The following is a 13,811-nucleotide window of genomic DNA, read 5'->3' as shown; positions in this document are numbered from 1 at the left end:
CAGTTTACACTCCAAAATATTTTGGCAGTCAAGTCATGACAAGTCTTTTCTGCCAAAAAGTTTACTTCTTAGCAATTTTTTTAAGCTTCAAAGTGAGGCTCAAAAAAAAAAATAGTCAGATAGCAAAGGACTAGTCACTGGTATTGTTTGTGGTTTCATGCTGTTGATTTTTACCCATTACGGACTACGAACACAACACATGTTTTTGGGAGCTCACCATCCTAATAGGGGGAATCATTCCAAAGCCTCAAAAGAAAGCACTCTTGATGAGAAGTAATCATTTCATGGTATTGTTCAGTCACAAAATAACATTTCTAGATGTTTTTCATACCAAATGTCCCCTTTTTGAGCAAGGTTCTACTGTCGGAATGATGGTTTTTGATATATAAGGTCAATAGTTCATTTCTTAAGGCTTTATTGACACTTACTTATTTGCTTCTGTTTTCCAAACGTCATTGAAAGTGCCATATAATATGTAATCCAGCCCTTTCTTAAAGTTCAAGGTCTCTCGACATTTAATATGACTGATGAAGGTTCGTTTCTGGTTCAGAACATTTTCATCTGTTCCTATAAATGCAATTAGACGTTACATGTTAAAAACAAGAAGGGGCACATTCTTTTGTAGCCACCAATACATTTTACTTTTGAGCAAAAGAAAACTTTAATAAGATATACATTGGGTTAAAAAAGCTACACATCCATGGGAACACTAGGAGAACCAAGCAGTGGCAGAACAAGAAGGGACAATCTGCTACATTACCACTCTTAAGGACGCTCTTTATGTCCATCACATATCGGTCATAGTCATTGGCATACTGAATCTCAGTAAGAGTTGCTTTGTACACTGTTAAGAGAGTAAGAATGTTGGCAATGTTAGAAAAATACAGTGCATCAACATGTTAATTATTTGATGGGGCACCCCATTGTAGCCATTGCAGGCAAATAAACATAGGAATTCATGGGTAGAAATCTTGCCATTGAATAAACTGGTAAAGCTTCAAATCTTTACAATAAGGGTTTACTTATGACTAATGGACAATACCCAAAAATCAGATCTCTGACAGGTATGAATCTCACCATAGTCCATGCCAGCTTCACATGCCTTGTCTTTTCGCTCTTTGGCGGTAACGCCAGCATCTCCTTGCTGTGCCATCAAGCAATTACCTTTAGAAAAGAAACATTAGGGTGAGAGAAGAACAAAGCAAGCTACTTCCAAGATTTTTGCCTTTTGGTATTCAATAACATTGCTTCACAAGGGATCAAATGGCATTCTCCTTTCAACAGACTCTGGTATACAAGACATTGGTGCATGAGACACCGGTGCATTGCCCCCCATAGGCCCACCATGTGACGGGGGGAGAGAGAGAAGAGCAAAGAGAGGGGGATGTATACTCTGTGAATTAATACTACTACTACCCCATCACAGTACCTATTAACCTTAGCTAGTAATGTCTAAGCAAACCCTCAATATAACACACCCGCCATTACTTTCTATTAGGACTGTATATACAAAGCCTTGTATGCCTACCTCAACATTACAGAGTGACCTATTAGAGTTATCTTCTGGTACACCTCCCAACATGGATACAATGAGATGATCATTGACACCAAAGACATTCAGTTTAAGCCCTTCAAGTACTAAACTAAACAAACAACAAATAACAAACAAAACAAAACCCCTTATTGTCTCTATCTCTTCCATTGCACATAATTTGCTGATTTAGGGGTTCGCAATCTCTCTGTAATGATTAAGACAGTGGGCCTCATTTAATATAGCTCTCCAAGGCTGGAGAGGATACACTTACTTTGATAAAGCTGGGTGATCCAGTAAACCTGGAAATGATCTGGTCCAGGATTCAAAATATTTGCTTGCAAATAGCATATGACTTTGTAGAAATCCATTCTATTGAAGAAATCCATCCATTTGCTGGATCACCCAACTTCACTGATGAAAGTGTGTCCTCTCCAGCCTCAGAGAGCTTTAATAAATCAGGTCCTGTGTGACTAACAATAACTGATTTATATTACTCTGGTTCTTAAAGAGCCAGAATTTGCAGATTTGACGGAAGACGGCAGTGCTAAACCTTTCATTCTATTTTGGGGGGTAGAAGGCAGGAAACCTCAACCTCACCTCTAGTCTGGAAATAACGTAAGCTTACATAAAAAGTAATGACTTGAAGTGTGCGTAGGTAACACATATAAAATTTCTAAAAACATCTGTACTTAAAATCAACTCTACCTTCAGAACAGCGACACACACCTCCCTGACAGATGTGTCCCAGTAAGTGGTCACGTTCTACTGTGTGATAAAACTTGGTGCAGCGAGTTTCTGGAAAAGCAGATAAAATTATTTTAGATGGAAAAGCTGTAAAATGGACGTGGTACCAGAGGCATGCCAAAAAATTATATTACAATTATTATACACATTTTGGCTGGCACCTAGAGATTGCTGGAGATTGTAGATCCAAAGACACAAAAACAACTTACTGGCACTTTGCACATATTTTGTACATTTTTATGTTTGGTTTGCTTATTGCTGATATTGTTCTAGCTGATGATGGATACACTTATTGCCTCCTGAAGTTTACCTGGTGTATAATAGTCATAGATAGTGACAGACCCAGCTTGGACGAGGCTCACATCAAAGTACCGGTGCGCATTGAACTTCATGCATTCTTCCTCTGAATGAGAAATCTAAAAAACATTAGTAGGGATAATGAGCAGAGGAACAAAGGGATTTTCATATTCTACATCATTCTCCCTCCAATGGGCAATCTACAAATCAGGTAACCTGGTCGGGGACATTTTGAAAATTCGGCCACATAGAAACATTGGCATCATGAGATGACAAAAGAGGTGAAAGCTGGGAGCTAGGTACATGTAATTTGTATTTTTTTTTTCGCATTTCCTAGCTAAATTACTATTTGCTGCCCCCTGCAGTACCTTTTCTTTTTTTAACAAGATACTCCCTGTACTTCAAGTTAAATAACACCCAGCATCACTCAACTGGAAAGATTAAGGACTTGTAATGGAGGAAGTCATGACCCCATCCTCTTAGCTTGGTGCCTTGCACTCTGGGATGTGTATTGAGGCAAAGAGATATATATATGTGTTTATGTAAGTGCTGCTCTCTGTATGGTCCAGGACAACCAAATGCCAGAGATCACAAAATTGGTAGAAGCTCCATGTGACCAATCAGGAGATATCAGTAAATGGGTAAAAAATAGCATGTTGGTGAGAGCCTTGAGGGGTGGAAAGAAGTCATTTCAGGGTTTAGGAAGCCTAGACTTGAGCTTCAATGCTGACATTTTATTTATTTATATGGTATGTATATATCTAGTGCACGCAGTTCTTAAGTTCTCGTTTTACCTTGTCCAGATATATGATGAGAGTTCCTTTATCATTTGCTCCTTTGTTGAACTCAAATTGTGAAATGTATCTGTCCACTCCATTTTTAAGCTACAATAAAGTAAACCATACATTTATAAATTGTTCAACAAGTATCATTATTAAATAGAGTTAATAGATAGAATAAAGCGCTAAAATTATCAGTTGACCCTTAGAGTTGGACTTTTGGAAAATATAATAGGGCTGGCTAGGATTTTCTTACCCTCTTTAGATCATCAATATCTGGAGAATACCCTGTCATCATGGTTACATCCACAATAGACATGGTAAGGTCACTGTCTCCTCGGTACCTGAGAAATGCAAAAGAACATCATTTACTTAGATTCATCTCTGGTTTTTGCCATAGAATGAAGCAAAGAGTAAGCATGAGCGAGAAGGCCTCTGACATTCTCGCAAAAATTTCCCCGAATTTCATTAAACCGATTTCGCAAATTCAATTGAAGTGCAGGTTCCCACGCTCCCTGGGTTGATAAGTACAGCCTGTGGAGAGTGGGAACCTGCCGTCACAGCTGATTGGAGGCATGCAAGTATCTCCAATTAGCTGTGACTCCAGATGAACTCTCAATAGAGTTTCTCCAGTTCCCATAGAGTTCAGTTCCCACAGTCACTGGATTGATAAGTAGAGCCCAGTGACCATGGGAACTTTTGGTCATAGATGATTGGAGGCACACATGAATGCCTCCAATCAGCTGTGAGTGCAGGCGAACTCTGAATGGTGTTTCTCCATTAAGAGTTCATCTGATTACTGCGAGAACATGACCTTGTGGCGAATCACAAGGCCATTCTTGCTTTCATGTTCTGTAAGCGAGAAAGGCCGTATTCGCTGCGAGATTGAAATTAAAAATTTCGCTCGCTCATCCCTAGCAAGGAGAAATGGAACTGTTAGGAGATCTGTCTGGGGACTCTGTGCTGTGCCCCATCACAGTATAAAACACTGTTTATTCTGTCCAGCAATGTAATTTGCAGCAGCCAGGAAAATTAAGATTGCAACAGCCCCTGCTCACCTTTAGCTGTGCAGGCTGATGGGTTTATGGCATCCCCAGCATCCATTGTTAGGCTGCGCACAGCCGATGGGCATTCTAGAGGCTGATCAGCTCCTGACTCAGCCCGGTACTACTACTGGCTGCTGAGACTTTATAGCCTCTCTGCTCCCAATCACCAGTGCCTGTTGTAGTGTATAGCTTGGCTAATCTGTGCTGATGTGTGTTTTTCGTCTGATTTACTGTTGCTGACCTTGCCTATTCCTGATCTATCATTTGTACGCAGCCTGGACTGACATTTTGCCTGTGACCCTGCTTGTGTTTTGCCCTTGTGTACTTTGTTTAGTGGATTGATATTCTGTCTATGACCTCTGCTCTGTATTCTTGACTTGTCTCTGTTGGAATCTTGGTGCTGCTTTATCTGTGGGCTTCTGGTTTGCTGCCAGGCCATCCCTAGACACCATACCTGGCTCGGTGGGTCCTGGGGGCAACCAAGTGCTGGGAGACATAAGCAGTCTCTTAAGGCCGTGCAGGGGCTTGCTATAGGTGAAGACTGCAGTATTAGATTGGGGGACTGGTGTATGGTGAGGACTGGTGCTGACCAAGACTATTCTGAAACTGAATTAAACCAATGAAAGTCACAACATCCAATCGTGCTACTGAAGAGGCTGCTGTCAACTGGAATTTCACTGTTATGGGTTAAAAAGTTTGTTTTATAAAAAGGTTAAACTTGAGATGAATCTAGGCTCTTTTTTCTGGATCCTTATGGTACGTTTTCTGATATAATAATGTTGTGCTCCTGCCATTCATCTGTAGAGTCCCCAAGACCTTACTGCCCATGGAGGTTATGGCTCTCTATAGATCAGTTTTTCTCAACCAAGACAAAGCTGCCTCTGATTGCTAGTCCCAGAAGATTCAAGGTGAGCTTTTGTGAGGTTTTTACTGAGCTGCCCACGGTTGTCCTTGCTGTAAAGGACAATGTAGCTGAAGATGGACCTTTATTTCCTAACCTTACCCCTGGCTTTTTATATCATTACTGCAGCATCTTAAGATCATCAGATGTGATTATCGGATTGTTTACTGTGACATTAGGAAGCAAAGCTTCGCCTGAACTCAACTCAAATATCAACCACCATTTTTGCCTGGATTTTTCCCGCCTGTGTAGACCATCCTTTGTCACAACCAGAGATGATGCTGGCTTGCATCTGAGTGACCATATTCTGGAAGCATAGAAACAATGGTATAGGGGACCGGGGAATATGTATACTGTAACAATCAACTTTGATATAAAATATCATACCTAAAGCAGATCTCAATAGATATTGTCCCCAAAGCATTATCTGGTCTTTTAACTGCAAAAGAAAAGAAAAAATGTAATAAACCAACATAACAAAATATGTTTTATCATTGTAATATTAATAGAAAATAATAGAAATAATTCAGAAAGTTTGTAAAGTCATCATTTATTAGCTATCTTGAGTTAATTATAATACCAGCTTTTGGGATTTACTAAAACCTGAAGAAGAGATCTTAGCCAATCCTGAAATCTTTTTGTATTTTGTGTCAATATGTTAATAACTGAAGTTAGCTAATAAAGAGAATCACTTAAATAACACACTTCTAAGAGAAGACTCTACCGGTATCAACATAATTATTCATTTTAAATTAATTTAAAATTATAAAGAAAAAACTTAAAAAGTGAAATAAAGTTGATTCTAAAACCAATAGTTTCCTTTTTTTTTTGAAAATCTGTTTATTTAGACACTTTAAATAGTTATACAAATGGTAAAAATAAGAAAAAAGAAATAAGCTTTAGTAGATATTGAAGTAGATTTAGTAAAATATTATCATCTTCAGTTACAAAATTTATATAAGAGAGTCCATATGCCTGAAGATAATATTGGAACATAGAGCGGAAGATCATGGATCCAATAAAAAGAACAGGTGAAGTAATAAACTCTATACCAAAATAAAGCCATAAGCCTCTAAATGTTTAAACATCCAAAATAATTAGCCTCTCTTAGGTCCTAGTGACAAGTAGTAAAGGGCCAAAAGAGGGGAGACTGTAAAAAAAGGTCTTAGCCATCCATGTTTCAGAGACGCATGAACTTTGACCATCACCAGCTACCAACTCTTCCAAGTGCTGGATATGTTCCGGTTCTTTCAAACACTCCTACAAGAGGGGTGGCTAAAGAGAGAGTGTTATGGAATTATGGTCCTGGTGGGTGACTGGAATTATCTAATACTCTTTTTCGGAGGAGGAGACAAACCTTGGAAGAATCACAGGCAAATTTGTAGCTGGGGTGTTGGGAATGGAACTGTCCAGCATAGGAGTTATGTTTAGGTTTAATGTTTAACATTTAAATAGACAACGTTCCATTTTTTGTAAATTTCACATCCCACAGGGTTGGGTGTCACTTAAAGGTTAGAGAAAAGTGTATTGAATCTACATTCTTGGTCTCCTTGGACTCCCATGTGTTTTGGTTCATCATAGAATTAGGGATGAACAAATGTGTCCAGATTTAACTTGATCCAGCTCAACAGCTCATTTTATCCTAAATACACACACACTGATATTTTCACTTACCATGAGGTTCGTCTCTTGCGGTGATGGTGAAATCAAAATGATTGCACTCATTTTCTTTCTCTGTCACTATTTCATAGTATACTGCTGTCACCTGGATTTGGTGGTATTATCAAAAAAATGTACACATTTAATTTAGTTATATGGAATTACGAAAATTTCAACAGATTAATTATATACTGAGATACTGAGATATGGGAAGGTCCCCAAATATTCATTGGGATTTCTTGCCTTACCCGCCACACCTAAAAGCCAAGGATGAAATGTTGCCAAAACTTTACTAACTAAGGATTAAATCAATAAAAAATCCTTATTATCATTGCCAACTGTAAAATCTCACTTCCTATATCCTAATTATTTTTTCTTTTTAAAAAAAATCTTCAATTCTTACCTTTGTTTTTTGTTTACAAAAATCTGTTTGAATCTAGACTAATTATTCCCAATTATATGATGTTTCGAAACTTTAATACCCAGTACTTCAACTCTGATCTTACCTACTCCACTGTTACTCCAACAACAAGTAAGTTTAGAGTATATTCTTTAAAACTGTCACTATCCAATTATCAATCTGCTTTACCATCTTGTATTATTATACATGTGCCTTTATACTCACCTTTAGTTTTCACAATATTGTCATCAATGTCTATATGATATGCTATATTACACTATGTAACAAAAGTATATTGTATGTTATAAACAGTTTTGGTCTCAAAATCCCCTGAAGAACCCTTGAGCAAAACGCGTTGGGTTTCAAGACAAATTTTATAAATACCAATATGACCTGGCATGTTACCTTAAACACGGGATCATTGAATACCTACTAGCATAGAAGATTTATGTCTAGTTAGGTAATTGGCATAGTAGGTCTATGCTGAAACCTTTTGAAATTAAATAGTAAAAATAAAATATCTTGTTTTAAGGTAATGCTGCCATAAAAGCCCGTCTTTTTCACCTTTCCCCCTGCATTTGTCAAATTATTTTCTGTCTTGGCAACTGTATTGTTTGTCTATGTGAGCTGACTCTCCTTTTGGGTTATCATTTGTTATTTATTATAAAAAGGAAATTTTGATTTAAAAATCAAGCGAGTTTATCAAATTAATAAAAAGTATTTCAATGCCATGACTGTTAGTAACTTGTAGGGCTTTTTTAAAAAAGAGAATTGGACATTCCTTTAAACATTCCCTGGTGGGAATCAATTACTGCCATTGAAACCGAAATTGCATGGAACTTGTATATTCAAACCAGGGAATGTTTGAGGGAATATCAGGTTCCCTGTTTTATAAATAGAGCCCTGTGGTTTACCAGTCCTTGTGCTGACCACTGTGTCCGGTTAAAATAAGTCATACAGTTCGTGTTGTCTGCTACATTTGTCCCATATCTCCACAACCAACTAGCCCATCACTGAGGACACAGAATAGGGGAGTAGAGAGACAGGAGGAATGCAAAGGAGCAACAGTCCCATGAAACCAGGAGACAGAACGGGAATGGATGAACTAGTAGGTAATGACTGACCTGTCTGGCTGAATCGGGGGTCTTCCAAGGGTCATCTATCACTGGATGTCTTTTATGGTAATTTCCAATAACATTAGAAGGAACTAGCACTGTTCTGTTCTATTGAGAGGGAAGGGGGCTCTCCTCCATAAGAAAGTACAGTGATCCCTGTATGAAATCTGCTCAGTGGCACCAGGGCTGATTGATGAACTTCAGCGAGGGACAACTGTGAACATACTAGATTTTTGCCCACGTCGATCTTAACCTTTTTAAACCAGGTAACAATAATCTAGCGTGTGTATGTATTTAATCTTTTTTAGACAAGGAGCTAAAAAAAAGGTAGATTATTGTTTAAAAGTATTCCAATCCTTTGAATGGTCCTCTTACCAACCTATGATAATAAAACTGAGAATGATCTGGTATGGAGTAGGGAACATAAAACATGGCATAAAAAACAAGGGATGGAAGAACATGAAATCAATTGAATCATGGATGGAACAGTATGCCATAACGAACGAGACATTGTAGAATAATAATGGCGTATGGAATAATAATGTGGAATAATGATGTACAACATGGCGTATGGAAAGGTTTTCCTCAAACTCTTTTACTATTAGTTGGCAAATGTTTTGGTGGACCAGGGAGGTGGTCACCCAGGTTCTCTTATGATAGTCTATCTTCTACAACTGCAGAGAATTTTAATAAATCACGCCCACGGTGTTCTCCACTTGCAAAAAAATATATAGATTTTATCCCATTTCATTAAAAAACAATCAATAGCATTGAAAAACAACTAGAAAATATGTCCTAAGACTTTGTTGGTAGAACCTATTAGTGGTCTTATCTACAATAAAACATGTCTAACATTGCATAATAGGTGTGTAATTGCATAAACTCACCGTAAGAGAAGCTTGACCCTTCCCTACCGCCTTCACCACAAAATCTTTATTTATTTTTGTCTGTAAAAATAATGAAATCAGTATTCATTGTGATTTATTCTCTTATTAGGGTGATATATTGATTTATTAATAAAACAAGAAAATAACAAGAAAAAAGGTCAGTAAAACACATATGTATGTGGTCTATTGACAGGAAATGAGGTAAAAATTATGCAATCTGATACAAGACTATCATGGTGGGAAATTATAAAATGTGCATTGACATATTGCCCTGGATATCACACACACCCCAACAATGACTGCTCTCCATGAGCATGGACCACTCTAACCAATCAATTTTACCATACACATTTACACATATATATCATTTCATTATTTGTCCAATCATTTATTTTTACTTACTAGATCCTTGCTACTTACATGGACCATTTACTTGGCTAGTGTGGTATATCCAGTACAAAGTGTTTCCAATTATGATCTCCTATATTGGTACTACCTCCTAACCAAATTTCCTGAAGAAGCTTACCAGTTCTGCGAAACGCATTGGAAAAAAGACACTCAAAAAAAGGTTTAGGTTCCTTAAAATTACCTCTAACATCATTTTTGGGGACTAAGAGGTTCCTCTGGAAAATTACTTTTTTTGCCATTTTTGCCAAGCTCGGTTAATTGTTTACTGCCTAATGTAAAACTATGAATCTTTCAACTACTTTTAAACATATTTAATAAAAGGTGTGATGTCCAATTTGTGAATCATTTGTATTTCGGTATTAATAGGGATATGACCTCCTTTTGTAGGTTTTTGATACCTGGATCTTTCTTTCTTGACACTTCATTTTGTTGTATACAATTTTCATTGCATTTAAAAAAATAAAATTAAAAAAAAACATAAAAAAAAAACATTAGAACAAAATATAGTATGTAAGCATGACACCACTGTATTAATTAGGTGAACCAAATCTACTCACGTTCCATTTCTAACCTACCCATATACCTAATACACATCCCATTTGACTTTATGGTGCAAATATATATACATACATATGCAAAGAGTTTAAAATATGCATATTACAAATCAAGACATTGCAAATGATGCTTGCAAATCCTTGCATGTGTCTTACCTCATCAGATAGGGCGTTCAAAGAGTTTCTCACATTAAGGTGGTATCGTGTAATATCGTTTCGCTCAGGAAGTTGAAAAGATACATCCATGTCCAACTCCATCCTATTGGCTCTGACCTCTTGATACTTAGCCAATGATTGAAACAGCATGACAATTGTCTAGACACAGAAAAATGCAGGTTATTGTTACAAGGCTAACGGTAATATTTGCTGTCAGACTGCTGGGGTATGATCCTGACAAATACCAGAGGTGTGTAAGCTACTTGGGTGAGTGTTCAACATTAAAAAACAAGTCAAGATAATTATGACCAAACACTAGGTTGGACTTTCTCAACAAATGTTTTATAGAAGCTTTGGATTCCACCATAGGTTGCTATGAGTTCCTTCAGTTATGAACAAAGTGTCGACTTTGCAGTTTGGACTTTTAAACCAGTTGGCAGTTGAACAGTTTTTCAACAGCCTTTCATTGTTCATCTACAGAGATTATGGGAAGCCTCTGCACAATTTTATGCCCAGCCACATAAGACTATAATTAATGACAGAAATCCAAACCATTTAGAAGGCAAGACAGCTTTCATATATGTTTCCCCAGAGTTCAGCTTCTAGAGAGCAGTTGAATATGTTTTGAGTCATTGTGAAGTCTTACGCACTTGTGTTGATCCGTATCTCTCGCCATCAACATGGGATTTAATCAGCCAACGTGCAACAGAATCTGCCAGCTCATACTCCTCTAGTTGCAGGAGAGTCAGGAGAGCATACGATGTGGCCTCCAAAGAAATGAATCTGCCGTGTGCTTGTGAATACCATAGTTTGCTATTTGAGTCATCCCAGGACGATTTGCCTAGAATAAAAGAAAATTTATTGCTGCTGGTTTAAAAGGTAAATTGAGTAAATGTACAGATCCAAGCCCAAATCTAAATTTTTGAGTGTGGGGACCAAAGTCAACAGGCTGACCTTCTTCTATGCTCATACTGTATAAGTCAATGGGAGTGCAAAATTACCCAAAAGTTCTCATACTGGTTTAATAATGTTGGTGGCATGAGTTTAGCTCCCAGGGTGGAGCGTATAATAAAGTTGGAGAGGAGTCACTGCATTAATGTAGAATATAGGCAAGATTGAAGTCCTTCCTTGGGAAAACATGGATTGTAAATTAATAAATAGGTAGGAGGGTTTGCCTGATGTCATAATTGGTTCTTGCATTTCTATAATGATGTGAGGCCATGCTTTGCACCATTATCCTGCAAGTCCAGGGATGGAGGCAGAGCCTTGATATCCTTTGCTCCAAACAAGAACTGTTGTTAAGCTCCATTTACCCAGGAAGAAGAGCAGTGCTCAGTGGTAAGTCCACGAAGGTTCAGCACCAGAGATCTAGTTACCTAACATGGAAATTGAAGGATTTTGCCTAAGCTAGAGGCTAACTAATGTTCCAAGTTTAAAAAAAATGTGATCAGGCATGGCAAAAGGGAACAGGAGATATCCCTTCTGCAATAATTATTCTTACCTGCCTGATCACTTCAATGAACTGTCAGAAACACTGAGCGGCACACCCTAGCTTTTGTCCTAGGCTGAAACAAAGGACTTCTCCACTCTATCTATATAACAACGTCTAAATATCCAGTGACCGAAATAAAGAGAAACCTCATTAGCCGCCAGTGTTATTATTTCTAGGGGTTCCCCACAATAGTAAACCTTGACTTTGTTTAGTTCAGGTCTACTTTAAGATTGGGTATAGACATGTATGTACAGAAGTGCCCAAGGCTGATTACGAGGGACCTAGACAAATGTATAGACATTTGAGAGAGTATATAATCAATGTCTGATGGTTTCTACCAATCACACAAATTATTCTTTGTAGATTAATTACCTGTTGCTGCAGACATTAGTTTAGTAGAATCATGTAGCTTCCCAGCCCGAGCCAATGCATAGGCAGTTATCGCTATTGAATGTGGTCTGGTCAATTTTCCATAATGATCTGATATGTAGCGCATGGCCTTGTCAATGCTGAGCTGCAGGTTCTAGACGGTGGTCAATACAGAGGTTTTAGTAAGATATGATGTTTTTTTCTTATACAGCTGGAGATATTTGACCATAACTCAATGGTATAAGGATTATTTCTTTACTATCCACTTACATTGACATGATTGGTACAGAATCTTTGACTCTCTAGCAAAGCAATGGTGACAAAAGCTGTAATAGCAACATCTGGATCTGCGGAGCCGGCCAGTCCACCCTAAAAGATAGGAGGAAAAATGCACTGAAGTATAATGTTTACAAGACTTTATATGCAACACCAGCAGATTGAAAAGTAAGCATGCAGCACAAAGTACATGCAGCATATTATAACAGGGTATCGATGACCGTCTGCCAACAGTCTGAACAGGGGCTGAAACAAGGTAGTATGAGGAAAACTCTATGACAGTGGGATGATGTGGTTGAGAAGTGATGAACTGTGACCTGGGATGGTGAGGAAACTAAGTGACCAAAATGTTATTCGCCCTGTAGAAGGGGAGATGGCTGGGGCCAGAGAGGAGCTGTAATGAGACCTTCACATAATTGCATTGTGGTAACACATGCTATTACTAGTTAGCACATTGCGTGGTGGCATTCGTTTCACGCACTAGTATAGTGCAATTAATTCTGACTACTTCCCCAAAGTACCTTCATCAAAGCGCTGTGTTGTACCAAAGGACATTGCACTGTTATGTGCTATGGTGCTGAAAATAGTACATGTCCCTTTTTAATCGATGTGGTACATTGGGCAATCCACTCAAATGAATGCATGGATGGAGTAAAAGTAGAGTAAGGTGGCTAGTAAGCGAGCATCGTGATTTACAGGTATGCAGCCATGGAGTGATGAGCTGGTATTTGAAGGAGGGTGATTGAGGAGCTGAGGTTGAAGTAGCTGAAGAAGGATGTGTTTCAGTAATAAGGGGGAAGTAGTAGTTCGGAGGAAATAGTTCAGTTCGTTAAAACTTGGGTTTGCAACAAAATTTAGGTGTTTGACAATCACCAGGGTCACAATCTAATATATGAGGGGGGACCCAAAAAAAAAACAGGACTGCCATTCGTGTGGTTGGACTGCGAGTGGAGGGTGTTTGATTAAGGTCAGTGCTTGTTCCCTCATCCCTCGTCAGTCAGTACTCAGGTGGATGCCTCCCCAGGCAGTGATAGTTTTTAAACAATTACGAAAACACAAAAATTGTGATTTCAAATTTCAGGGAGCAAATTAAATTTTATTTTTGTCCACCTGGGTTCTGACTGGCGAGGGATAAGGGAACAAGCACTGACCTTAGTCAAACCCCCTCCACTTACGGCCCAGCCACACGGAGGA

The 13,811-nt window shown here is 38.3% G+C and overlaps 1 protein-coding gene across 3 annotated transcripts in view; it reads right to left on the bottom strand.

The window, feature by feature from the left end:
- The window catches only part of LOC140322815 (venom factor-like), a 107,434-nt gene that overhangs the window by 4,366 nt on the left and 89,257 nt on the right, over window positions 1-13,811 (bottom strand). For all 3 annotated transcript variants that reach the window (XM_072399426.1, XM_072399427.1, XM_072399429.1), the window contains 14 exons: window positions 12,612-12,710; window positions 12,345-12,495; window positions 11,131-11,321; window positions 10,481-10,639; window positions 9,363-9,422; window positions 6,976-7,066; window positions 5,689-5,740; window positions 3,611-3,698; window positions 3,370-3,459; window positions 2,589-2,694; window positions 2,240-2,329; window positions 1,078-1,164; window positions 761-844; window positions 429-567 (listed from right to left, as the gene is read on the bottom strand). In XM_072399426.1, the coding sequence (XP_072255527.1) occupies window positions 429-567; window positions 761-844; window positions 1,078-1,164; window positions 2,240-2,329; window positions 2,589-2,694; window positions 3,370-3,459; window positions 3,611-3,698; window positions 5,689-5,740; window positions 6,976-7,066; window positions 9,363-9,422; window positions 10,481-10,639; window positions 11,131-11,321; window positions 12,345-12,495; window positions 12,612-12,710 (1,487 nt within the window). The remainder of the gene's footprint in view (window positions 1-428; window positions 568-760; window positions 845-1,077; window positions 1,165-2,239; window positions 2,330-2,588; window positions 2,695-3,369; window positions 3,460-3,610; window positions 3,699-5,688; window positions 5,741-6,975; window positions 7,067-9,362; window positions 9,423-10,480; window positions 10,640-11,130; window positions 11,322-12,344; window positions 12,496-12,611; window positions 12,711-13,811) is intronic.

The sequence above is a fragment of the Pyxicephalus adspersus genome, chromosome 2 (genome assembly GCF_032062135.1).
Source record: "Pyxicephalus adspersus chromosome 2, UCB_Pads_2.0, whole genome shotgun sequence".
In the NCBI taxonomy this organism is placed as follows: Eukaryota; Metazoa; Chordata; class Amphibia; order Anura; family Pyxicephalidae; genus Pyxicephalus; species Pyxicephalus adspersus.
Note: the sequence above shows the minus strand (reverse complement) of the source record. Positions and strands in the feature narration are given on the sequence as shown.